This window comes from Ranitomeya imitator, chromosome 6 (assembly GCF_032444005.1).
Source record: "Ranitomeya imitator isolate aRanImi1 chromosome 6, aRanImi1.pri, whole genome shotgun sequence".
In the NCBI taxonomy this organism is placed as follows: domain Eukaryota; kingdom Metazoa; phylum Chordata; class Amphibia; order Anura; family Dendrobatidae; genus Ranitomeya; species Ranitomeya imitator.
Window position 1 is genome coordinate 539107266 of NC_091287.1, and position 27980 is coordinate 539135245.

Here is a 27980-nt window from a genome sequence, read left to right on the forward strand (position 1 = left end):
GAGGGAAAGATCCGTCTCACACGAACTGGAGGGAGAGATCCGTCCCACACGAACTAAAGGGAGAGATCCATCCCAAATGAACTAATGGGGGAGATTCGTCCCACACGAACTGGAGGGAGAGTCCATCCCACATGAACTGGAGGGAGAGTCCATCCCACATGAACTGGAGGGAGAGATCCGTCCCACACGAACTGTAGGGAGAGATCCATCCCACACGAACTGTAGAGAGAGATCCGTCCCACACAAACTAAGGGGAGAGATCCGTCCCACAGGAACTGGAAGGAGAGATCAGTCCCACAGGAACTGGAGGGAGAGATCCGTCCCACACGAACTGTAGGGAGAGATCGTCTCACACGAACTGGAGGGAGAGATCCATCCCACACAAACTGGAGGGAAAGATCCGTCTCACACGAACTGTAGGGAGAGATCCATCCCACACGAACTAAAGGGAGAGATCCGTCTCACCCGAACTGGAGGGAGAGATCCATCCCACACGAACTAAAGGGAGAGATCCGTCTCACACGAACTGGAGGGAGAGATCCATCCCACACAAACTGGAAGGAGAGATCCGTCTCACACGAACTGGAGGGAGAGATCCGTCCCACACGAACTGTAGGGAGAGATCCATCCCACACGAACTGTAGAGAGAGATCCGTCCCACACGAACTAAGGGGAGAGATCCTTCCCACAGGAACTAGAAGGAGAGATCAGTCCCACAGGAACTGGAGGGAGAGATCCATCCCACATGAACTAATGGGAGAGATTCGTCCCACACGAACTGGAGGGAGAGATCCATCCCACACGAACTGGAGGGAGAGATCCGTCCCACACGAACTGGAGGGAGAGATCCGTCCCACACGAACTGTAGGGAGAGATCCATCCCACACGAACTGTAGAGAGAGATCCGTCCCACACGAACTAAGGGGAGAGATCCTTCCCACAGGAACTGGAAGGAGAGATCAGTCCCACAGGAACTGGAGTGAGGGATCCGTCTCACACGAACTGGAGGGAGAGATCCGTCTCACACAAACTGGAGGGAGAGATCCATCCCACACAAACTGGAGGGAAAGATCCGTCTCACACGAACTGTAGGGAGAGATCCATCCCACACGAACTAAAGGGAGAGATCCGTCTCACCCGAACTGGAGGGAGAGATCCATCCCACACGAACTAAAGGGAGAGATCCGTCTCACACGAACTGGAGGGAGAGATCCATCCCACACAAACTGGAAGGAGAGATCCGTCTCACACGAACTGGAGGGAGAGATCCGTCCCACACGAACTGTAGGGAGAGATCCATCCCACACGAACTGTAGAGAGAGATCCGTCCCACACGAACTAAGGGGAGAGATCCTTCCCACAGGAACTGGAAGGAGAGATCAGTCCCACAGGAACTGGAGTGAGGGATCCGTCTCACACGAACTGGAGGGAGAGATCCGTATCACACGAACTGGAGGGAGAGATCCATCCCACACAAACTGGAGGGAAAGATCCGTCTCACACGAACTGTAGGGAGAGATCCATCCCACACGAACTAAAGGGAGAGATCCGTCTCACCCGAACTGGAGGGAGAGATCCATCCCACACGAACTAAAGGGAGAGATCCGTCTCACACGAACTGGAGGGAGAGATCCATCCCACACAAACTGGAAGGAGAGATCCGTCTCACACGAACTGGAGGGAGAGATCCGTCCCACACGAACTGTAGGGAGAGATCCATCCCACACGAACTGTAGAGAGAGATCCGTCCCACACGAACTAAGGGGAGAGATCCTTCCCACAGGAACTGGAAGGAGAGATCAGTCCCACAGGAACTGGAGTGAGGGATCCGTCTCACACGAACTGGAGGGAGAGATCCGTCTCACACGAACTGGAGGGAGAGATCCATCCCACACAAACTGGAGGGAAAGATCCGTCTCACACGAACTGTAGGGAGAGATCCATCCCACACGAACTAAAGGGAGAGATCCGTCTCACCCGAACTGGAGGGAGAGATCCATCCCACACGAACTAAAGGGAGAGATCCGTCTCACACGAACTGGAGGGAGAGATCCATCCCACACAAACTGGAAGGAGAGATCCGTCTCACACGAACTGGAGGGAGAGATCCATCCCACACGAACTAAAGGGAGAGATCCATCCCACAGGAACTGGAGGGAGAGATCCGTCCCACAGGAACTGGAGGGAGAGATCCGTCCCACACGAACTGGAGGGAGAGATCCGTCCCACTACCATCCTACGATCTCTCCAAAAAAATAAAAGCCCAATACAGGTTTTCCTAAACTGACTTTGTCAAATAACTTAACCCAGTCCACACTTACTATTACTTTCCATGGTAGCCACAGCCATATCTGTGATTACAATGCACTGCAGCAGTTCTGTAGGCTTCCAAGCACATTCTGGGGGGACACATAACTGTCCTCGCATATGATTCACCTCACTGTGTCACGGTAGGTACAATAAAAATGAGAAAGAAAAAACGTTAAAAATATTATGCGTATGCTTTTCCTGATGACATATAGAGATAAAATGTACAACATTATAAATCAAATAATAAAAAAAATTGTAGTACAGTTTATTTTTTATTATTATTGTTATAATTCATTTTTATAGCACCATTTATTCCATGGCGCTTTACATGTGAACGGGGCAAATATAGACAAATACAATAAACATGAGTAAAACAAGGCACACACAAGTACAGGAGGAGGATACACTAGGTGAGGGTAGAGCTGGTCATGTGGCGGTTCAGTATACTGGGGATCACTGCAGGTTGTAGGCTTGTCGGAAGAGGTGGGTCTTCAGGTTCCTTTTGACAGTTTCTGTGGTAGGTGAGAGCCTGATCTGTTGGGATAGAGAGAGTTCCAGAGTATGGGGGAAGCACGGGAGAAATCTTGAATGCGGTTGTGGGAGGAAGAGATGAGAGAGGAGCAGAGAAGGAGATCATGAGATGATCGAAGGTTGCGTGTAGGTAGACAAAGGGAGACCATGTAACAGATGTATGGAGGAGTCAGATTGTGAATGGCTTTGTATGTCATTGTTAGTGTTTTGAACTGGAGTCTCTGGGCGATAGGAAGCCAGTGAAGGGCCTGGCAGAGAGGAGAGGCTGGGGAATAGCGGGGAGACAGGTCGATTAGTCGGGCAGCAGAGTGTAGGATGGATTGGAGTGGTTCCAGAGTGCTAGAGGGGAGGCGAGAGAGTAGGAGGTTGCAGTAGTCGAGGCGGGAGATGATAAGGGCATGCCCTAGTGTTTTTGTGATTTCATGGTCAAGGAATGCGTGGATCCGGGAAGTATTTTTAAGTTGGAATCGGCAGGAGGAAGCAAGGGCTTGGATATGTGGCTTGAAAGAGAGGGTAGAGTCAAGGATCACCCCGAGGCACCGAGCGTGCAGGACCGGGGAAAGTGAGCTGCCATTGACATTGCTGGATAGATCAGGTGGAGGGGTAGATTGAGGTGGGGAAAAGATGATGAATTCTGTTTTGTCCATGTTCAGTTTTAGAAAATGAGCAGAAAAGAAGGATGAAATAGCAGACAGACATTGCGGGATTTTGGTCAGTAAGGAAGTGAGGTCGGGTCCAGATAGGTAGATCTGCGTGTCGCCGGCGTAGAGATGATATTGTAAACCGTGGGATTCTATGAGCTGTCCCAGGCCGAAGGTGTAGATGGAGAAGAGTAGGGGTCCTAGAACTGAGCCTTGGGGAACACCGACAGACAGGGGGCGAGATGAGGAGGTGGTGTGGGAGAGGGAGACACTGAATGTCCGGTCTGTTAGATGATGAGATCCAGGATAGGGCCAAGTCTGTGATGCCAAGAGATGAGAGGATCTGTAACAGGAGGGAGTGGTCCACAGTGTTGAAGGCAGAAGACAGGTCCAGCAGAAGGAGGATAGAGTAGTGTCGCTTGCTCTTGGCGGTTAGTAGGTCATTGGTCACTTTAGTTAGGGCAGTTTCAGTTGAGTGATGTGTTCGGAAGCCAGATTGTAACCGGTCAAAGAGGGAGCAGGAGGAGAGGTGGGAGGACAGTTCAAGATGGACATGCTGTTCCAGTAGTTTTGAGGCATAAGGGAGAAGAGATTTCGGGCGATAGCTGGACACAGAGGATGGGTCGAGGGAGGGTTTTTTGAGGATAGGTGTGATTGATGCGTGTTTGAAGGATGAGGGGAAGACACCGTTTGTAAGTTAGAGGTTGAAGAGTTGTGTTAGGGTTGGGATGAAGACTTTTATTTCGGGGCATTTTCCTTTTAATGTTACAATAAGGCTCATTCACATCTTGTAGGCAACACACGCGGAGGCTAAATGGTCCCTTTGTGTAAGAAATTTGTTTTAAAAAAAATGCATAAAAAACGCCGTAGAGCAAAGTTACAAGTTTATTGTTCTTTAATAAATACAATAATCCCATTCATGTATACAATGAGCTCCTTCAACTAGTTCTAGAGAAATCACAGTTTTCTGCCCCAAAACACTTAGAAAATGAAAATATAGAGAACACTGGATAATGAGTAATATAAAGAACAGGCTAAAATCAACAAATGCAGAAATTAGATTATTTTTTCGGGTCATAATGCCAAAAAACAAATTTACTAAAATGAAAAAAAAAAAATGTTTAAATCTTCAAGCTATGGAACAATCTGATAGTTTATAATTAAATTGAAGGGTTACGTTTTAATGTATATACTTAGAATATTTTCTTGTTAATTAGCAGCAATTTTCCTTTATATGGTTTATTTAAACTTTATAAATGTAACGTCGTTAAAGATTATCATCATTTTTTTTTTTTACTTTTCTCTGTAATGATGAAAAAAATAAAGTCTTGAAATTAAAATTTAAGGTGAATTTAAAAAAAAAATATTAAAAAAAAAATAAGAAAATAATTAATCAGGTTTATTTCCTAAAATAGATTTGATAATATTTGAAATATTGTTCGTTTACATAAAAATAAAAAAAATCCCACTTATTAGTGGCTTAGAGTACAAACTATTTTCTAGTATTTAAAAACTATTAAAATAGATTTAAATGCACAACACATTTATAAATATTTTCATTTAATTATTTACAATTTTTGTTTTTCTTTTAGCGCTAAATAGCCCAAAATTGCTGCAAACGCCATTGAATTGAGTGATATTAAAATAAAACAAAAAAATACAACAACAAAAAAAATATATATATATTTTTTTTAAATTGCCAGTGTTATTTGAGCTATGGAAGCACAATCATATGCAGAAATGATTTACTTGTGCTAATACCGCAGAGCAAAGTTTTTGGAAGTTTCCATTATATATTTTGGGAGTGAGTTGGGCTAATTTTGTACTGAAGGTTAAATGTCAGACTTAATCTTTGGTCCTCGACTATTTCTGTTTTCCGGAATATATGTCAGCTGTAACCCCTTTGCGGTCATAAAGAACGAGAATGCCGTTAATCTGTACAATTGGCGGGAAGGTTTACGCTGATCACTGGGATCGACGATTTAGCAGGAAACTTCCATAGATTTGACATTATTGTGGTCTGGGTTGCTGGTGTTATTCACATCCATTCTGGTGTCTGTGTGGGAGCGGCCGCGGTTCCCCTCTCCAGTCTGGGATCGGCTCCTGTTTCCGTCTCCGGTGTGGGAACGGCTCCTTGACCCTTCGTTAGTGTGAGACCGGCTTCTGTTGCCGTCCATAGAGGACACGCTGGCCCCAGAGTTCGTCCTGGATCTCATCAGTCTGGTCATGCTAGCCGCAGGCACTAAAGATACCGGAGAGAACAGAGGGATTCAGATACGGAAATATTACTGAAACTATCTGATTGCACATAGGATCGGTTTTATTCATTTATAGATACGAGGCAGCATTACCGATGCTTCTCGCTAAATTAGAATATCATCAAAAAGTTAATTTATTTCTGTTCTTCAATACAAAAAGTGAATCTCGTATGTTACATAGAGTCATTACACACAGAGTGATCTATTTCATGTGTTTATTTTTGTTAATGTTGATGATTATGATTACAGCCAATGAAACCCCAAAAGTCATTATCTCAATAAATAAGAATACTTTATAACTCCAGCTTGAAAAATGATTTTAAAATCTGAAATGTTGGTCTACTGAAAAGTATGTTCAGTAAATGCACTCAATACTTGGTCGCGGCTCCTTTTGCATCAATTACTACATCAATGCGGCGTGGCATTGCTGAGGGGTTATGGAAGCCCAGGTTGCTTTGATAGCAGCCTTCAGCTCGTCTGCATTGTTGGGTCTGGTGTCTCATTTTCCTCTTGACAATACTCCATTGGTTCTCTATGGGGTTAAGGTCAGGCGAGTTTGCTGCCAATAAAGCCCAGTGATACTGTTGTTTGTAAACCAGGTATTGGTACTTTTGGCCGTGTGGACAGGGGCCATGTCCTGCTGGAGAATGACATTTCCATCTCCATAAAGCTTGTCGGCAGAGGGAAGCATGGAGTGCTCTAACATTTCCTTGTAGATGTCTGCGCTGACTTTGGTCTTGATAAAACACAGTGGACCTACAGCAGCAGATGACATGGCTCCCCAAACCATCACTGATTATGGAGACTTCACACTAGACCTCCAGCAGCTTGGATTGTGGCCTCTCCACTCTTCTTCCATGCTTCGAGACCTTGATTTCCAAATGAAGTGCAAAATTTACTTTCATCTGAACACACCTTGGACCACTGACAACAGTCCAGTTCTTTTTCTCCTTGGCCCAGGTAAGACACTTCTGGCGTTGTCTATTGGTCATGAGTGGCCTGACAAGGAATGTGACACTTGTAGCCCATGTCCTGGATATGTCTGTGTGGGGTGGCTCTTGATGCAATGACTCCAGCAGCAGTCCGCTCCTTGTGAATCTCCCCCAAATTTTTGAATGGTCTTTTCTTAACAATCCTTTCAAGGCTGCGCTTATCCCGGTTGTTTGTGGACCTTTTCCTACCATACTTTTTCCTTCCACTCAACTTTCCATTAATATACTTGGATACAGCACTCTGAACAGCCGGCTTCTTTACCAATGATCTTTTGTGGCTTCCCCTCCTTGTGGAGTGTGTCAGTGACTGCCTTCTGAACATCTGTCAGGTCAGCAGTCTTCCCCATGATTGTGGAGCTACTGAAACAGACCAAGGGACCTTTTAAAACGCTTAGGAAGCCTTTGCAGGTGTTTTCTGTTAATTATTGTAATTTACTGAGATAATGGCTTTTGCTTTTTCATTGGCTGTAAGCCATAATCATCAACATTAACAGAAATAAACGCTTGAAATAGATCACTCTGTGTGTAATGACTCTGTATAATAAATGAGATTCACTTTTTGTATTGAAAAACTGAAATAAATTAACTTTTGATAATATTCTAATTTTGTGAGAAGCACTTGTATATTTCTATATTTTTGCACATCGGATGAGTATTATAGTAGTTATATTCTTTTACATAGGAGCAGTATTATAGTAGTTATATTCTTGTACATAGGGGCAGTATTATAGTAGTTATATTCTTGTACATAGGGACAGTATTATAGTAGTAATATTCTTGTACATAGGAGCAGTATTATAGTAGTTATATTCTTTTACATAGGAGCAGTATTATAGTAGTTATATTCTTGTATATAGGGGCAGTATTATAGTAGTTATATTCTTGTACATAGGAGCAGTATTATAGTAGTTATATTCTTGTACATAGGGCAGTATTATAGTAGTTATATTCTTGTACATAGGGCAGTATTATAGTAGTTATATTCTTGTACATAGAGGCAGTATTATAGTAGTTATATTCTTGTACATAGGGGCAGTATTATAGTAGTTATATTCTTGTACATAGGAACAGTATTATAGTAGTTATATTCTTGTACATAGGAGCAGTATTATAGTAGTTATATTCTTGTACATAGGGCAGTATTATAGTAGTTATATTCTTGTACATAGGGCAGTATTATAGTAGTTATATTCTTGTACATAGAGGCAGTATTATAGTAGTTATATTCTTGTACATAGGGGCAGTATTATAGTAGTTATATTCTTGTACATAGGAACAGTATTATAGTAGTTATATTCTTGTACATAGGGGCAGTATTATAGTAGTTATATTCTTGTATATAGGGGCAGTATTATAGTAGTTATATTCTTGTAGATACGGGCAGTATTATAGTAGTTATATTCTTGTACATAGGGGGCAGTATTATAGTAGTTATATTCTTGTACATAGGGGCAGTATTATAGTAGTTATATTCTTGTACATAGGAACAGTATTATAGTAGTTATATTCTTGTACATAGGGGCAGTATTATAGTAGTTATATTCTTGTACATAGGGGCAGTATTATAGTAGTTATATTCTTGTGTATAGGGGCAGTATTATAGTAGTTATACAGTATTCTTCTGTACATGGCAGGTAGTATTATAATAGTTAGATTATTGTTCATAGGGGCACATTGGGTTATCATACATGTTGTATTTTTTTATTTAAAGAGGCTATCCGAGTTCAGACCAATGAAGATGTTGTGTCACTTATTCACTTACTGTAGCCCATGCCTTGGACAAAGTATTTGAAGGCTTCAGCAAGCTTTGCAGGCTAAATTAAGAAAAAAAAAGTTATTGAAGGATTATTATTTCTAGCCACACGATTGTTTTGCATTTTGTGTGATACAAATTAGGTGATACACAAAAATCTAAAATTATTTTAGAAAAAAATATATAATTTACCTGAACAACTTGTGGAAATCCTCCACAGTCTGACATCTGTTGAGAAATAAGTAATATACATTTTCTTATCAGTAAACGTTTTTGAAGATCATGGGTGATAAAACGCTGCGCCTGACTGATTACATAAAGGTCTTTTTTGGGGAATATATATATTAGTAGCTGTGATTGTGTGATCGGCGGGGGCCTGACCTGATCCGACATATAGATCATCAATGCATCCTCTTTACTGCACTCATCAATCGGAATAAGGATCTCTGAGTTAAAAGCTGAAGGCCCGTAACTTCTGGTGTGGCACCTCGAGCCCCTTCATGCTTTTTATTGGTGGAGGCCACTTGTCCGGAATGAGCGTTAGAACAGGTTACTTGATCCTACCTTTAGTAGAGTAGTCTTGGTTGGATCCAGTTTTGAGTTGCATTCCACCTAAAATGTAAGGAAAGATAATATGTTATTAACCATTTCATTTTTTTTTATGTTTTTGACACATATTATCCATATTGAGTGGTTCTTACTCATTTCGATGTAACCTTCTTCCAAAATAATAGCTATTCATGAGGCCGAAGAAAACTACATCCTGACAGATGGACCTCCAACACTCAACTGGTGGCATAAACCCAAAGTCTTGGCCAATAGATTGCCATTTGTGTGGAAGAGTCAATCCGACTATGGCCAACCTCCATCTTATTTCTATGACTATGATAGACCAGGTGGTTCAGCACGTGGCACAAGCTTATTAATGTTAAGATGGCCACCAGGAACGGCACTGCTATGCACCATGCGCTAAACGTAATCATGCACGCAGCCAAGACGTTGAAAGGTCACTGGGTAATTCAAAGGCCGCGCGCCACAGTCATTGAATGTCACTGCTCTGTGGCGGGCGATGACGTCAGCACGCGGCCTCTGATGGGTCGGCGGCCATGTCAACAACCACATCGGATATGATTCAGCAAAAGGACGCCCCGGGAGTGCAGGAAAATAAGATTTTTTTTCCACTGTGAATGAGCAGGGGAGTGGAGATAGGGACCTAGGATGGGGCAGCATATGGGTTGCAGGATGAGGGGGAATATAGGAATCCAGGATGTGGGGGCTACATAGGGGCCCAGGATGGGGAGGATATATAGAGGCCCCAGATGGGGGGCATACATATATGTCCAATATGGGGGGGACACATACTGTAGATGTCCAGATTGGGGAGAATCCATAGAGGCCAATGATTGTGAGGATACATAGAGCCCCAGAATGGGGGGATAAATAAATGCCCATAATGAGGAGGGAACATATGGGTCCAAGATGTAGGGTGGATACATAGAAGCCCAGGATGGGGAGGATAAATAGAGAGCCAGGATGGGGGGGATACATGGAGGTTCAAGATGGAGGGGAAACATAAGAGGTCCAGGATGACAGGGGATGCATAGAAGCCCAGGACGGCAGGATAAATAGAGGACCAGCAGGGGGGATACATAGAGGCCCAAGATGGGGGTTGGAATACATAGATGCCCTGGATGGGAGGATTCATAGAGGCCCAGGATGGGGTGGAATTCATTGAGGCCCAGGATGGGGGGGGGGAATTCATAGAGGCCCAGGATGGGGAGGATACATAGAGGCTCAGGATGAGGGGGATACATAGAGGCCCAGGATGGAGACAGTATTCAATTAAGGGGCGCTGGATTGGGGATATTATTAAATTAAGGGTGTCGAAATGGGTGACAATTAATGTATGGGGGCCAGAATGAGGAACATACAGTAATTATGGTAGGGACATAATTACTGTAGGGGCCTGTTAGGGGACATTATTACTGCTGAAATATAATTTACTTTTGAGGATGCTGTCTTCCATGGGGGAACAAAAGGGGGGTCCTGTTACTGTGCATGGCAGTACTATGTCGCTTTTTTTCTTCATCTGCCATAGTGTAGAAATTGTGGAAAAAGTGGGGAATGTGCTATAGAAGTGAACAGCTATTGATAACTGTGTTAATTTCTACAGATCCCCGGCTGGAAGAAGTGATGTGGGCTGTGCCAGATGAAGAAGAAAAGCGAAGATGAGGGACTTCACCCAGAGGTGTGACTGGTAAGTCAATATGTTACATGCACACGTACACTATACACTGTTGTGAATTCTGCTCTTGGGTTCCCTCCAGTGGTTGTAACTGGGAATGCAGTTGTCTCTGAGTCCTGGCCAGGTGTATCTGCTAATTGCTGTTCTGACTGGGATATTTAAGTGTGCAGGATTCATTAGCCCTTTCCAGTTGTCAATGTTTCTCTGGAAGTGTTGGATCTCAGCCTGGCCTCTCCTGCTTATCTGCCAGTTCAGCAAAGATAAGTGTTTGTTTCTTTTCCTGTGGCACACATGCAGTGTGCTTATTTTCAGTACTATTCGTTTGTTTTTTCTTTTGTCCAGATTAGACTGTTTGTGTTTTCTCTGTCTGATTGGTTTCACTGGAGTTGCAGATATACGCTCCTACATCTTTAGTTAGATGTAGGAGGTTTTTTGTATATTCCGCTGTGGTTTTTTGACGGGTTTTAATACTGACCTCACAGAACTCTGTCCTATCCTGTCCTATCTAGCTAGAGTGGCCTCCTGTGCTAAATCCTGTTTTTTCTGCCTGTGTATGTTTTTTCCTCTCCGACTCACCGCCAATATTTGTGGGGGGCTGTCTATCCTTTGGGGATTTTCTCTGAGGCAAGACAGTATTCCGATTTCCATCTTTAGGGATATTTAGTCCTCCGGCTGTAACGAGGTGTCTAGGTGTGTTAGGTACACTCCACGGCTACTTCTAGTTGTGGTGTTAAGTTTAGGTTTGCGGTCAGTATAGTGGCCACTTTCCCCAGTGAAAGTTCTCATGCAGCTCCAAGGTCACCGGATCATAACAATACCCTGATGCTATATACAGAGCTCCTGTGTATAATGTCACTGATGATCACTGGATTACCTGTACATTGACACTATATACAGAGCTCCTGTGTATAATGTCACTGGTGATCACTGTATTACCTGTACACTGACACTATATACATAGCTCATGTGTATAATGTCACTGGTGATCACTGTATTACCTGTACACTGACACTATATACAGAGCTTCTGTGTATAATGACACTGGTGATCAGTGTATTAGCTCTATACTATACACTATATACAGAGCTCCTGTGCATAATGTCACCGGTGATCCCTGAATTAGCTGTACACTGACACTATATACATTGCTCCTGTGTATAATGTCAATGGTGATCCCTGAATTACCTGTATACTAACACTATATACAGAGCTTCTGTTTATGTCACTGGTGATCCCTGTATTACCTGTACACTATATACAGAGCTCCTGTGTATAATGTCATCAGTGATCCCTGTATTAGCTGTACACTGACACTATATACAGAGCTCCTGTGTATAATTTCATCCGTGATCACTGTATTACCTGTACACTAACACTATATACAAAGTTCCTATGTATAATGACACTGGTGATCAATGTATTAGCTGGTTACTATACACTATATACAGAGCTCCTGTGCATAATGTCACCGGTGATCCCTGTATTAGCTGTACACTGACACTATATACATTGCTCCTGTGTATAATGTCAGTGGTGATCCCTGAATTACCTGTATACTGACACTATATACAGAGCTTCTGTTTATAATGTCACTGGTGATCCCTGTATTACCTGTACACTATACACTATATAGAGAGCTCCTGTGTATAATGTCATCAGTGATCCCTGTATTAGCTGTACACTGACACTATATACAGAGCTCCTATGTATAATGTCATCAGTGATCACTGTACACCTGTACACTGACACTATATACAAAGTTCCTATGTATAATGTCACTGGTGATCTCTGTATTACCTGTCCACTGACACTATATACAGAGCTCCTGTGCATAATGGCACTAGTGATCACTGTATTACCTATACACTATATAAACTTGGCTTTTTTCAGGAAGCCCCCAAAGAGGATGAATGGAGCTGAGGTCAGACATCCCACCTGCCACTGCATTTTAAAAAGAGGATAAAAGTTCTTCCGATTGATGCAGTTTCCAATGGTCGGATTCCACCAATCAATAAGTTATCACCTATCTAATCTGTTGATCGGTGATAACTTTTTTTCAACAAAAAACCTTTCATGCAACAAACTACCGTAATTTTACATCACAGTTATAGTGGCGCACAGTAGATGTGCAGGAGCCTCCTGTGTTTTACTGCCGATGCTCACTTACAGGGATAATGGCTAACAGGTATATGCATATAGCTATAGAGTGGGCCCCTAGGGTCAATTCCTCCCGTGGGCCCCAGGCACCCGGGCTGACCCTGGCAGTGCTTCCAGAGTAATTATACAGTACAGTCTAAACACAGATCCCTATATAACCGTATGAGTCCTGCCCCCAAGGCAAAGAACATAAAAATTAGCAGTAGAAAAACGGAACACATCTCTAGAAGAACAAAAGAAAAAAAAATACTCAAAGGAGCAGCGGCTATAAAATAAGAGTAAAGACTGTCCACTTATCACCTGGCAAGAGATCACCTTTAACCAATATATTTGTTGCTCTGGATCTTCTTCGTAAAATATCTTTATCATTTTTCAAACCTTTGCATTTTAAAAGTTAATGTCTGAAGAATTGTTGGGCTGATACTTTAATTACTACTGTCAATGGCGTTCTATCAAGTCTATGGATGATAAAAGCAAAAATCCATAAGGTATGAGTCCTACAACCTACCACAGCGTCCACGGCAGGAGAACTATCACCAACAACCAGCAAAGCAGGACACCTGGAACACAGGGTGAGACAAGTTTCGATTAAGGAGTCTTCCAAGTTATCTGAAAGTTGTCCCCTTCTTGCCCTGTAGGGCCCCTCCCGACTGAGGAGCCTAATAATGGTGTTATGACCTGGACCCTCTAGGTATATAGTGAAATTTGAGTTAACATTAAAAGAAACATCCTATGGCTCCCCAGGTATTTGATGTTGGGGAACCACAGGTGGACAGGTTGGGTTCTACACTATCCCATCATATTCTTGCCCTGGGGATCTGGAACCTTCCTCTCCTCCTTTCTCCATACATATGATATGAATTGGGGAAACGTTAAACATGAAAAGCCTAAGGAAGCCCCCACCCAGGCAATTTGTAACAAAAGGCATAACCGTTGGCTCCTCAGGGGCGGGGCTTATTGTGACATCTTTGACAGCTTTTAGCTGTAGCAATAAATTGATACAGTTTGGACTATTTTTAACACCGCATTTCATCACACCAAGTCCCATAGACCCTTGATCTATATCTTTGAGGGATAACATTTCTTGACATTTTACATAAAAGTTCCAATCGAGTCGGACTTTTTTAAAAAATGTTCAATGTTTGATTGGGGCCTGTTCATATGGAAGTGAGGCCTAAAGTAGTGTCTAAGAATAAGGTCCCATAATGGACGACATTAGTAGAGTAGTAAGAGCAAATATTTAGATTCTACGGAGAACTTTAGAAAGACATAGACACTAGTGATGAGCGAGTATGGTCGTTACTCGAGGTTTCTGAGCATGCTCGGGTCTCAACTAAGTACGGCTGATGCTCGGATCAATGCCCCGCATGTATCGTTGCTGTAATACAACCAATAAACATGGCTACAGTTTAACTATGTATGGCAGGCAATCCCTGCATCTTTCTTTAGGCAACGCAACGTGCAGGGCAGGGATCTGAGCATCGGCAATACTTGATGAGACCCGAGCATGCTCAGAAACCTCGAGTAACGAGCAAAGTCACTCATCACTAATAGAAGACATGAAGAATAATGGTTTTTACATTCAAGGAAAACACTCTGATTATTCGCTTACAATTGGACGGATTCATCAACTTACTTTAATGTTACTGTGTTTGATCCAGGCACTGGACGTTCAATCTCTAGGTCTCTTCGACTGTGGAAAGCAAAAAAAAAAAAAAGACCTCACTATTGGGATTATCTTTTAAAGGGATGTCAGTGCTTTATTTTATAGTTCTTTTTGTGCAGGCCACAAATATCTACTCACAAATGCATATTAGTGTACATAAATACAGTAATATATTACCGTGGTTATATTCCTGTACATAGGAGGCAGTATTATATTAGTTATATTCTTGTACATAGGAGCAGTATTATATTAGTTATATTCTTGTACATAGGGGCAGTATTATAGTAGTTATATTCTTGTACATAGGGGCAGTATTATAGTAGTTATATTCTTGTACATAGGAGCAGTATTATAGTAGTTATATTCTTGTACATAGGAGCAGTATTATAGGAGTTATATTCTTGTACATAGGGGCAGTATTATAGTAGTTATATTCTTGTACATAGGGGCAGTATTATAGTAGTTATATTCTTATACATAGGGGCAGTATTATAGTAGTTATATTCTTGTACATATGGGCAGTATTATAGTAGTTATATTCTTATACATAGGGGCAGTATTATAGTAGTTATATTCTTATACATAGGGGCAGTATTATAGTAGTTATATTCTTGTACATAGGAGCAGTATTATAGTAGTTATATTCTTGTACATAGAGAGCAGTATTATAGTAGTTATATTCCTATATATAGGAGCAGTATTATAGTAGTCATATTCTTGTACATAGGAGCAGTATTATAGTAGTTATATTCTTGTACATAGGAGCAGTATTATAGTAGTTTTATTCTTGTACATAGGAGCTGTATTATAGTAGTTATATTCTTGTACATAGGAGCAGTATTATTATATTCTTGTACATATGGGCAGTATTATAGTAGTTATATTCTTGTACATAGGGGCAGTATTATAGTAGTTATATTCTTGTACATAATGGCAGTATTATAGTAGTTATATTCTTGTACATAGGAGCAGTATTATAGTAGTTATATTCTTGTACATAGGAGCAGTATTATTATATTCTTGTACATATGGGCAGTATTATAGTAGTTATATTCTTGTACATAATGGCAGTATTATAGTAGTTATATTCTTGTACATAGGAGCAGTATTATAGTAGTTATATTCTTGTACATAGAGAGCAGGATTATTATATTCTTGTACATATGGGCAGTATTATAGTAGTTATATTCTTGTACATAGGGGCAGTATTATAGTAGTTATATTCCTATATATAGGAGCAGTATTATAGTAGTCATATTCTTGTACATAGGAGCAGTATTATAGTAGTTATATTCTTGTACATAGGAGCAGTATTATAGTAGTTTTATTCTTGTACATAGGAGCTGTATTATAGTAGTTATATTCTTGTACATAGGAGCAGTATTATTATATTCTTGTACATATGGGCAGTATTATAGTAGTTATATTCTTGTACATAGGAGCAGTATTATAGTAGTTATATTCTTGTACATAGGGGCAGTATTATAGTAGTTATATTCTTGTACATAGGAGCAGTATTATAGTAGTTATATTCTTGTACATAGGAGCAGTATTATTATATTCTTGTACATATGGGCAGTATTATAGTAGTTATATTCTTGTACATAATGGCAGTATTATAGTAGTTATATTCTTGTACATAGGAGCAGTATTATAGTAGTTATATTCTTGTACATAGGAGCAGTATTATAGTAGTTATATTCTTGTACATAGGGGTAGTATTATAGTAGTTATATTCTTGTACATAGGAGCAGTATTATAGTAGTTATATTCTTGTACATAGGAGCAGTATTATAGTAGTTATATTCTTGTACATAGGTGCAGTATTACACTAGTTATAATGTTATTTATAGAGACAGTATTATTGAAGATTTTTCTCCGTTGTTACCTGTTGTATGACTTGACAAACAGGGCGAGATTATTCTGGTTAATGTCGTTTAGAATGTGCTTTCGGTAGGTGTGCACTAGTTCGTGGTTATTGTGGATTTCATCCTAGATACGCAAGGAAAAAAAAAAAAAGAGTTAAGCTCCAATGATTAGATGCTGAATAGGCCCTGGACTCGGCTGCAGTTATGAATTTCTGAAACTAGGTCAGCAAACAAGCTGCTTCACCCGAGGAAAAAAAATCAGGGACAGAGACAGGATGCGGCGGCCTGCAATGTAGATAAGTGTGTGTCTCTGCACGTTACACAACTCACTAATGTTCTACCATCACATCAAGGGATTTTTTTTTTTATAGGGAAATATTTGTATTAGGGTTGATCCCGAAATGACTGGGCCACAAAACAGTATCTGGCTCTCCCGTTAATCATGTGCTTTATTTATCCTACTTTTTGTCTTCGAATGCGGGGCCCAAGAAACCCCCAAGATATGATAAAAACCTAACTTGAGGCTCCAGGGCCCTAATGCAAAATGTGTAAGCAGTTCCATGTATTGGGGATGTCATAGGAAAAACAAATTGAGTCATTTTGAGGGCAATCCTGAATGTTTGAGGGAGTGGAACACTTATGGTGGCCCTTGGGACAGGGCTTAAGTAGGACCTGTCACCTGGTCAAAAGAGGCAGTTTTTGCTTTTATTATATTCTCACTGCTTCCCTAAATATTCTGGTATTTGGGTTTTGTTTTTGTTTTTAAATCCGCCATACGGTTCTAGAGCTTTGGGTCTTTTTACTTAGAGCTAATTTTTATGGTCTTTACCAAAGGGGTGGTATTAACAGGGTAATTATATAAAGCAGCCCTAAGACACGCCCCTGAGGATCCTGCGAACCCCATCCTCTTGTAATGACCATAAAAATCAGCACTAAATATAAAGACCCATATCTCTGCAACTATATAGCAGATTTGAAGATAACAAAACGTGGAATACTCAGATAAGCAATGGGATTAAAATGACAGCAAAAACAGGACACCTTTGACCTGGTGGCAGGTCCTGTTTAAATATGCAGGCTAGATATTGACAGGCATGACTCTGGACACCTAAAGCCTGAAAATAAGTCCCGATCACACAATTGCCCAGTCTGTAGCACTGTCGGCAAACAATTATTTAAAAAAAAAAAATGCAAAGAATGTCAATATATAATGTATATAAAAAAAAATCCAGACTGTTACTAGAACTGATTTATATACAGTAACTTGAAATAAATTGTTGACTAAGATAAACTCACCTTGGAAAATAAATGTGAAATCACCATATCGGGCAATCCATGGGTAAGGCCAGAGAGCTGTGAAGCGATAAATAAAAAAGTTATAACAACTTCTAGAAAAAAAAGGGATGTTTCTGGTAATTGTGCCCAGTGGATCCTTCACTGGCCATTTGCCCCCATTAGGATACAATATTTATCAGTACGCCTGTGACCAGTTAATGGATGGTTTAGCATTACTGCTGCCATGACTTGGGATGCCCCCAATGCTACCCAGAAAATCCCATTTCATTGAGCAGGGTGTTGCAAATTTGCATTGAGCAGGGGGTTGGACATGACGGCCCTCGAGGTTCCTTCCAACTCTAACATTCTATGATTCTATGATTTCTTGGCCCTTTTTTCGTCCAGGACATCCCTAACTGTTTCCAAATAATTGGTTCTGTGTGGAGATGTCACAGACAGGGGCACCCTGATGGTGTCGAAGAGAAGACCCACCATACTAAGTTTCTCCTTCTTGACATGTGGACAACCACTTTTCCCTATTAAGGGTGATTAATATTATCAGGAGCCCTGGGAGGTCCTTTTGGGACCACCCTGAGTGCTGATGAAATCTGGAGTTCTTAATCTGGAGGAGTAGAAGGGTCAATGTATTAGATTGCTCCTCTTTCATGTAAATGGGCACCTGATGAGAAATTAGTGAACTTTTAGAGCTTCCCCCAGTGGATAAAGAGGCCAGATCAGACATTATAGTCACCTAGAGTCATGACCATAAAGACAAAGCAAACGCAATCATTACGAGAGGCGACTTATCGAAGAGCCCAAAACGCGTGGTTCCAATTTACCTTAGTGGCTGCCCAGTCCATCCAGCCCTCGGCACAGGGGTTAATATTAATGAGCACCAGGCCTTCCACCATGGTGGGGTGGTTCAGCTGGAACAGAGAGAATTGTTTATGTAGATCAGTAATCCAGTAACTTTCCACTGACGGAACGACAAGCTGCGTTTCACATGGCGGAGTCGCTGCAGCTGGAGCTCACGCACATTTCCAAGCTGGTTTGTTGTGAATTACGGAAGTCCTTTTAATCCCTTTAATGGATCTTAATGAAAACTTTATATCCCGCGGAGAAAATAAAAAACTTGGATTAGACTTGGGCACAGATCTAGATGTTTCATGTGACATGTAGCAGACCTGATTAAGCACAACCCTTGATCATTTTACAATCTGTTAAGTTGGCTTAAAGGGGCTTTCAGTTCATAGGAAGTGATAGGCAGATACTCGCTGATTGGTGAGGGACCCCTTACAAGAATTTATTTTCTCCGCAGTATCAATAACATCCAGGTCAGAAGAAAAGAAGGAACATGGTGACGAGGAAGACCAGGAACCTGATGGCTTGATACAATCAAGATAACATTGGAGAAGACCTTGGTGGACCTATCTCGGCTTGCACACGATCGATCTTCCAACAAAGTGTCCTCCATGAGGTCACCATGGCTCGAAATCGAGCAGAAGGCCATTACATTAATAATATATCAATAACATCCAGGTAAGGATTACCAAGGGTCTGCAGACGGCCCCTATTATGGTCTTAATGTTTTATAAGACTAGAACACCCCTTTAATCTAAGGAGTGGGTGCTTTCTCAAAAGGGTAGATAAAAAATGTTTAAAAGAAAAATATGAAAAATCTGAATTGAAACAGCATCTCGACGAGTGATACTTACAGCAAATCTCGTGAGGATATAGGCACCAGCTCCAATTCCCAGCCCAAGGATACTCTTTAAACTACAACCACAAAAAGAATTAAACATCACATTCTGCAGAAAGTACAGAAGTCTCAGCGCCCATGTTGGAAATGCTATCTAGCCAAGAGCTCAATGACGAAAATACATATTTCTAAAATGGTAGCTTGGCTGTTCTATCCCTATATCTAAAAATCATGCCCAAAAGAAGCTTACAGTACCAAAACCAAATCATGTGACTAGTAATACCTCTTTTAGCTCCACCCCTGAGGAGTCCCAATTAAATAGTAAGCTTGCACAGCATTAGAAGGGAAGGCGCTCAGGATCTCAACACAAACCTACATGCACTGCCACCCCAATAACCCAATATTGGGGGTAACCCATATCATTTTCCATGCCAGCAGCTCATTGATAAAAGACTTAGGGCTCCCATAATGATGATGGGCAAGAGTTCTTTTTAGAGAGACAGGGACACCCCTTATTTTTCCAACTTTAGGGAAAATGTTATACAGAGGAAATAGAGATAGAGCAAAATGAACACAGATGAGTCCTTACCCCAGCTGCTGTATAACACCAGGTAACATTTCAGCCAGTTGGTCCATCGAAGGGTATACATACCTGAGCAAAATAAAATGCATTTATTAGATTTTTATTTTCTTGGTTTCCACCAGTGGTGCAACTGCCTCCAGCCACGTGAACTTAGTCTTCAATATGATGTCCCTAGTGCTAGTAGTCAACACATGCGATTGCATCCAATTAATCTGTGACCTCCGCCTTCACCATTGTAGGAGAGGGCCTACCAGCAGAAGGTCAATGGATCTGACTACTTAGACTTCTCTAATCAAAGGTAATTCTAACCAGTCTTTTTTTTTTTTAGATAGGTGACCACTCAGACCTCAAAATAATTAAGAAATATTGATAAGCATGATTACGACCAGGTAATGTGGACGGGGAACTAATTGTTCACAGCTTCTGTGGTCGGACCTCCTTTGGTCAACTTTTAATGACACTCTATGAGAAGAAGAGAACCCAATGACCATCAGGCACTGACTTTTTTGACAGCCCTATAAAGGTAGGTCCACCATTAGCCGTGTTCTTATCTTGGAATGGAAGGAGAACTTCTAGTTTCCCTCAAATATAAAGTAGAATTTATAAAAAAAAGAAAATTAGCAATTGGCCTCATTGTTTGTTGATGTCCAAAACCGATGCTCAAAATAGGAGTTTCTTCGTCACTGAGCCGTACTTATCTGTGATTTCCCGAGCAGCAATCCTGAAGACGCTAATCATTGCTAAATCTTAATTCTGATAAGTCTCATTGAACCTGACAGGGCTTAGTGGTCCATTAACCTCTTATGTTCCAAAGTCACTAATCTGGGAAGAGAAACAAAATAACAATCATCTCATTACGCCCTTACCCGGCTGGGAAAGCAGCAGCTCCTTCGTGCTGGCCGGGCGCGTCCACGTGGCACACGGAGAAATGCTGTGTGATTTCGTGCATGTCTTCATAGTTAAACAAGGAGTTGAAGCAGGTTTTATCTGTACGTTAATAAATAAACATGTGAAGTCGTTAGTATAGTTTTGAAAAATTCCAAAAAGGTAAAATTGTTGGACAACTAGCACTAGTGGGAAGCCTTTACAAGGAGAACAAAACTGGTCTGTTGTGCATGTACACTTCTTGGTGCCAACAACAGAATTGAGATATGGTTGATTTGGGTACGTATTTTGGCACAATGATGCCACAATGCATGGTTTTCTGTTGACCTTTGGGTGAACCTAATGAAATTGCAAACAACAAGAGTACCTTTTGACCATGGCACATCACACATAGAATTGTTGGTATTTGAGCTCAACAAAGCATGAAAACACCCTAAATGTGATTATGCCTCACAGAGGCTCAGGTGCCACCACTAAAAACATGACCTACCTTGTAGGACCTACTAAGAAAAAAGGGCCACTCTGTGACAGCAATGGTCTTGAGATGTCCTGCTAATATGTTCTCGGGTGTCTTCGGAATTGAACACTACTGAAATGACTCAAAGAAGTGGATACCAGCCAAGGATTCACTAAAGCATAGACATGGATCTGCCACATAATTGATCCTTCTTCAATGGGGCGATGTTACTAACTAAAGGGCCATCAAATAGATGGACACTAGGGTTGAGCAAAATGATTCACTGTACTCTGGTCTAGCTGCTACTGAGGTTGGACCAGAGCTGTGCCAACCTTCTCCTACCTGACGGCATCCCCAGCTACTTTTTTGATTAGTTGTCACGGCATTGATCACGTTGGAGCTAGGGCTAACAGCAAGTAGAAGAAGGTTCACAAGACTAATCCAGAAGCCAAGTCTACTGACATCTCTGCTTGGACCTGGGTCCTGCAAATCTTTGTGCTCAACTTGACATGATTATATGCTATCCCAGTGGTTGACTAGGCAGGTGCAATCCTTACGGGGCACAACTTTACCATCTACCCTATAGGATCATTGAGTTTGGATATTACTCCACGAGGTCACAAAGATGATGACACTATACGCTGGGATCACCAAAGAGAAGATATTTTGCCATTAGTTTACCAGTATGAGGAAACTATCCCTAGAGAGTGGACACGATTTCTCAAGGTCACCAATGAATGGGTTCCCTAGGCATATAGTCAAGTCAAGATGGATCCCTTAAGTGTTCGTGCATCCAGTCTTACAAAACTTGGACGTATTATATAAGTTTAAAATGTGTAGAAACTATTCATAAGCCATATAGAAGTACTAGAATTAAGAAAAACCCATTGCTTACGATTCAGTCCAATGTCGTGGTATGTCAGGATGACGGGCCGATTCTGTCTTGGCGTTCCACACATGGTGACGTGGACGATTCCATGAGCTGTTTCAATGTCATGCTCCTGAGGAAGATACCAGGTAAGTTTTCATTAATTAATTATCATATTCACGATTGACCATGGCCTTGCATCAAAAATGTCTAAGGCAAGACCGGACATCAGCCCAAACTTCAAGACCCCCTAAGACACTGCCCAAGTTTTTTTTTTAAGAAATCAGGAGGAGCATTTGAGTGAATATCCAACCCGATGTTATTGTATGTAGTAACATTATGTAATATATTTTTATATTTATCCGTCAAATAAAGACATCAGTGTTATAAATGACAAATGGTAGGCAGGCGCCCCGTGGAAGGTTTTGCCTTAGGGCCCGGTAGCCTTAAAGGACTTCATTTGCTTTGGTTGTTAGAAAGGTCCCTTGATAATCAGCTGATCGCAAAAGTTTCCAGCTATCCACTGTGATCTTTGGGGAAACCTGGCGGTAAGAGTTCAATATCCTTGCAGCGCCTCCGCAGGAGAAAAGAGGCATTACACAATTATATTTATTAAAAAAAATGGGTTTTCTAAATCAGACAAGCCCATAAAGTTACACCTGAGAATCAAAACTTATCTCTGCCTGTACATAAGTATATTAAAGAAAATCTGACTGATTTGCAATACCACACATAGCCTGTGAACAGGCGAGGCGCTATTTTTGGAAAAAGCAGCCATGTTTTCCTAATCCTAGAAAATAACAGTTTGGAGTAAAGAGGCTCTGAAAATCTCAGCTACATGTAATGGTCATCTGTCTAGTATCTATTTATTATCTATTATCTATCTCATCTCACTTCATCATATAGTTTCTCCTGATAAAAGTCCTTTCATTCGATTATATCCGTCTGGACAGACCTAACAAACCCTGAAAAAGGTCCGCGCTCGTGTCTCCATAGAGATATAGATTAAATGTCGCGACGCTGACCTCTCAATTCGCACTTGAAAAGTTTTACTCTACAAACTCGGTCTGGATGACTTGATACGTAGGAACAAGCGCAGGACTCAGGCAAATACGTAAATAGCTGTTCTAGATGACGCACTCTGCTCTCATACATGTAGGCCATGTTCACACATTGCGTTTTTGCAGCGTTTTTTTATTGCAAATTTTAAGCTGTGTTTTACAATATCAGCAAAGTCTAGGATATTTCAGAAATCTCATACACTCATCGGTTTCATTTTCCTGCCTGATTTGGAAAACTGCTGAGTTTTTGCAAACTGCAGCATGTCACTTCTTTTTTTTTTTTTTTGAGTATTTGAAGCTTTTTTTCACCCATAAAAAAACAATTGATTATTGAAAAAACACAGCAACAAAACCCCTTAGATAGATAGATAGATAGACAATAGATAGATAGATGATAGATAGATAATAGATAGATTGATAGATAATAGATAATAGATAGATTGATAGATAATAGATAATAGATAGATAGATAAATAGATAGATAATAGATGGATAATAGATGGATAGATAATACATAATAGATAATAAGTAGATAATAGATAGCTAATAGATATATAGATAATAGATAGATAGATTAGATAGATAGATAGATAGATAGATAGATAGATAGATAGATAGATAGATAGATAGATAGATAGATAGATACGATAGATAGTTAATAGATAGATTGATAAATAGTTAATAGATAGATGGATAATTGATGGATAATAGATAGATGATAGATAGATAAATAGATAGATGATAGATAGATAGATGATAGATGATAGATAGATAATAGATACTAGATAGATGTTGGATAATAGATAAATAGATGATAGATAATAGATAGATAATAGATAGATGGATAATAGATGGATAATAGATAGATAAATAATAGATAGATAATAGAAAGTAGATAGAGAGATAATATATAGATAATAGATAAATAATAGATATGTAGATAATAGATAGATAGATATCAGGTGACTCAGTGGGGTAGTGCACCCACCATATATACAGTACATACAGGTAGGGCCTCTGACTTACTTCATTAGTAGTATAGAAGACACAGTCGTCCACATCCAGCACCATTATGGAGGAGTGAGATGAGGAGCAGCGTGTGACCAGTGCTTACACAGAGGTCCCATGGAACAGGCTTATATAGCCCACCTGCTGATTTGCATAAGCTAGCTCCCATCATGCACCGCCTGCACAACAAGCTAAGTTGGGATGAGGATATTCTTAACCTTGATCTGTGTCAAAGGTTCATCGTATGTCAAGCGCCCTCCCAATCCAGCTCAGACACCAAAACAAGGTCAGCCTCTGAAAAAAGATGGGGGCCCCGAGCTGGCAGAGTGCCACAAGGATAAATCCCCTCCATCGCCAGTTAAGAAGGGCACGGCCAGGGATGTGGAGCAGCGTCCCACCGAGTATAAGGCCACAACAACCTGTGATTCTGATTAGTGCTGGCAGGTCTCAACTATGACGCTGGGCCACCGCAGGGTCAACTAAGTCCGACCTTTCCGAAAATCTAGGAAGATCAAATATAGAATCCAATCCATTAAGAAAAGGCTATCATGACTCGGTAACATTAGGTGATTCTTAAGATTGCAAATTTAGAAATGATAATTTAAGACAACGCCTGTCCATATGTCTATTATGAGGTACGACTGATTAGTCAGAGTTGGGCGCCACTGAAAAGAGAAACTCCATTCTGGAGGACACAGCACGATCGAATATTACTATTCACATGAATTGGGGTCATGTAATACCTTATCTCTCCAGTAGCAGCCACTGTAGGAAAAATGTCCATCTGCAGCACATCCCCTCAATCACAAGGGGTCTTCATGTAGAGGTTGTCACAATAGGTCAACAGCTAAAAAAAAAAAGTGTGTTGTCCCCAGAAACATCATTTCTCCTCCCCATGAGCTGTTCTTGGTATTACAGTAGTAGTAACTTAGGGTATATTTGAGTCATATCCTTCCTTTACTCCCCATATATTACTGTTGTGCTAACTCCTTCTCACCTGGACTATTGCAACTCTACTAATTAGTCTCTCACTTAGTAAACCCTTCCCTCTCCAATCCATCCTGAATGTAGCAGCCAGGATCATATTTGTGACCAGCTGCTACACCGGTGACTCCACCCTGTTCCAGTCCTTGCACTGATTACCCTTATATCTACAGGTGTCCAGAGAGGAGAGAGGCGCCCTCTACAGGCCATCTGCTGTCTAATCAGTCCATAGACGTAACCAAGAACAATCCAAGCAATTGTAAGCATTCAGACTAATCCCTATGCCAGATATACGGCACCGGTACGTCTCCTGTAGGTTCAGAGGAAATCTAAAGAATTATAGGAAGAACATAAAGACTCCATGGAAATGTTGCCCGAGGTTGGGTTCGAATCTTCAACTCCACCTCTATTATTATGCATAGTAAATGTTATTATATGGGAAGAAATGAAGCGTTGCACAGATAAATAGCAGACCAGAAACAGGAATGAGGCAGGGAAAATTAACCCCTGACATGACCAGACCGGGAAAGGAGAGAAGACCAAAACCCGGCCTGGATCATGACAACTGCCACGTATTTGGGCATCACCCCCCACTTCAATCTAACACCCCTCAGAGTACATTATCCATAGATGTCTAGAGAAATGCTGCAGCCACAAATGTCCCCATAGATGTTCCCATAAAGTGTTTTACCAAAAATGCCCCATAAAATTTGTAATCTATAGATGCCCCCAGTATCTTATCGAAAAATGTCCTTAACTAGTATTTAATCCACAAATGCCCCGGAAGTGTCTGATCCACAGTTGCCCCCAAAAACGTGTAATACCCAAGGATTCCCAATCTACAGATTTCCCCTACATGTATATGTGCAGATGCCCCCGATACGTCTCTTATCCACAGATGATTGATCGCTAGTATGGTCTGGTGCTGAGAAGGACCACCAGTGACCCTCTACCCCCATTAGCCAGTAGTAGGGGGCTGGCATTGGCCATATATAGGAAGCTAAGACTTCTCATACGTGTGAGTGTCACTCTCCACAAAATATACTAATACCCCTTTAAGTCAACAGATACCCCAATGGCTATGCCCCAAAAGGGGTCTTATCTTTGAAAAGTGACATATACACAATTTTCCCATAGATGCCCTCTTAAGTGCCACAGGCTTCCAAAAACAGATGCACCCTTAGGTGTACACCTGCATGCGCTACATACGTGTAATCATCTAGATTCCCTCTTAAGTGCAACATCCACAGTTGCCCTCCTAAATACTACAGGGGCACCTTTAAAAGGGTCACCCATCTCAAAGATTCTATCCCAATAAGTAGTAGGTGTAATAATAATATTAGTAAATGCCTCCAATTAGAAATGTAGTATAGTTCTTCTGATTTGCTATGTCTCTTTCCTTATGTGCAGGCATTGCAGGACCTTAGGTATCCATGGTTCCGTCCACTGATGTAGTGGCAGTTAGTTAGCTAGTTGCTAGTGGTCGTAACCATGGATATCTAAGGTCCTGCAATGCCTGCACATGAGGAAGGAGACATAGCGAATCAGAAGAACTATACTACATTGCTAATTGGAGGAATTTTCTAATATTATTATCATCACACTTACTACATATTGGGATAGGGTCTTGGAGATGGGAATACCCCTTTAAGTGTCTTATCCAGAAATGCCCCATAAGGGCTACAATAATACACCCCTAATTTGTTGCCAAAACCACAGTTGTCTGATCAATGACTGATTAAGTTTGGCAGAGAAAGAAACAGATTCTTCTGATAAGATATATTACTAAGTTACATATTTTCACGTGTATTATTGATTTATGAAATAAAAATTAGAAACGACGGTTACTCTTTAAATTACTTTTTATATTCTAATGTGTTCCAGTCACCACTCTTGTCAGAGTTTATTTTTCTTTTTAAATATATGCCCTGTATGGCACTGGGCATTGGTACATACTGTATTTCCATGTGCTGTTTGTGGACTGCTGGTATATATTATGTACTATGTTTGTGCAGTGCTGGTATATATTGATGTGTTATGTTTGTGGACTGCTGGTATATATTATGTACTATGTTTGTGCAGTGCTGGTATATATTGATCTGTTATGTTTGTGCAGTGCTGGTATATATTGATCTGGTATGTTTGTGCAGTGCTGGTATATATTGATCTGTTATGTTTGTGCAGTGCTGGTATATATTGATCTGGTATGTTTGTGCAGTGCTGGTATATATTGATCTGGTATGTTTGTGCAGTGCTGGTATATATTGATCTGTTATGTTTGTGCAGTGCTGGTATATATTGATCTGTTATGTTTGGGCAGTGCTGGTATATACTGATCTGTTATGTTTGTGCAGTGCTGGTATATATTGATCTGTTATGTTTGTGCAGTGCTGGTATATATTGATCTGTTATGTTTGTGCAGTGCTGGTATATATTGATCTGGTATGTTTGTGCAGTGCTGGTATATACTGATCTGTTATGTTTGTGCAGTGCTGGTATATATTGATCTGTTATGTTTGTGCAGTGCTGGTATATATTGATCTGTTATGTTTGTGGACTGCTGGTATATATTATGTACTGTTTGTGCAGTGTTGGTATATATTGATCTGTTGTGTTTGTGCAGTGCTGGTATACACTGATCTGTTATGTTTGTGCAGTGCTGGTATATATTGATCTGTTATGTTTGTGCAGTGCTGGTATATATTGATCTGTTATGTTTGTGCAGTGCTGGTATATATT

The 27980-nt window shown here is 40.9% G+C and overlaps 1 protein-coding gene across 3 annotated transcripts in view; it reads right to left on the reverse strand.

The window, feature by feature from the left end:
• Positions 1–4349: 4349 nt before the first annotated feature.
• Positions 4350–27980, reverse strand: part of NDRG1 (N-myc downstream regulated 1) — a 71443-nt gene continuing 47812 nt past the window's right edge. For 2 of the 3 annotated variants that reach the window (XM_069731942.1, XM_069731941.1), the window contains 13 exons: positions 22216–22321; positions 20845–20965; positions 19985–20047; positions 19412–19472; positions 18536–18622; positions 17718–17774; positions 16442–16545; positions 14524–14580; positions 13396–13447; positions 9050–9097; positions 8678–8713; positions 8495–8546; positions 4350–5724 (listed from right to left, as the gene is read on the reverse strand). In XM_069731942.1, the coding sequence (XP_069588043.1) occupies positions 5465–5724; positions 8495–8546; positions 8678–8713; positions 9050–9097; positions 13396–13447; positions 14524–14580; positions 16442–16545; positions 17718–17774; positions 18536–18622; positions 19412–19472; positions 19985–20047; positions 20845–20965; positions 22216–22321 (1104 nt within the window). In that variant the 3' untranslated portion in view covers positions 4350–5464. Of the gene's footprint in view, positions 5725–8494; positions 8547–8677; positions 8714–9049; positions 9098–13395; positions 13448–14523; positions 14581–16441; positions 16546–17717; positions 17775–18535; positions 18623–19411; positions 19473–19984; positions 20048–20844; positions 20966–22215; positions 22322–24275; positions 24359–27980 lie in introns of those variants that run through there. The other variant, XM_069731943.1, reaches the window with a different exon arrangement.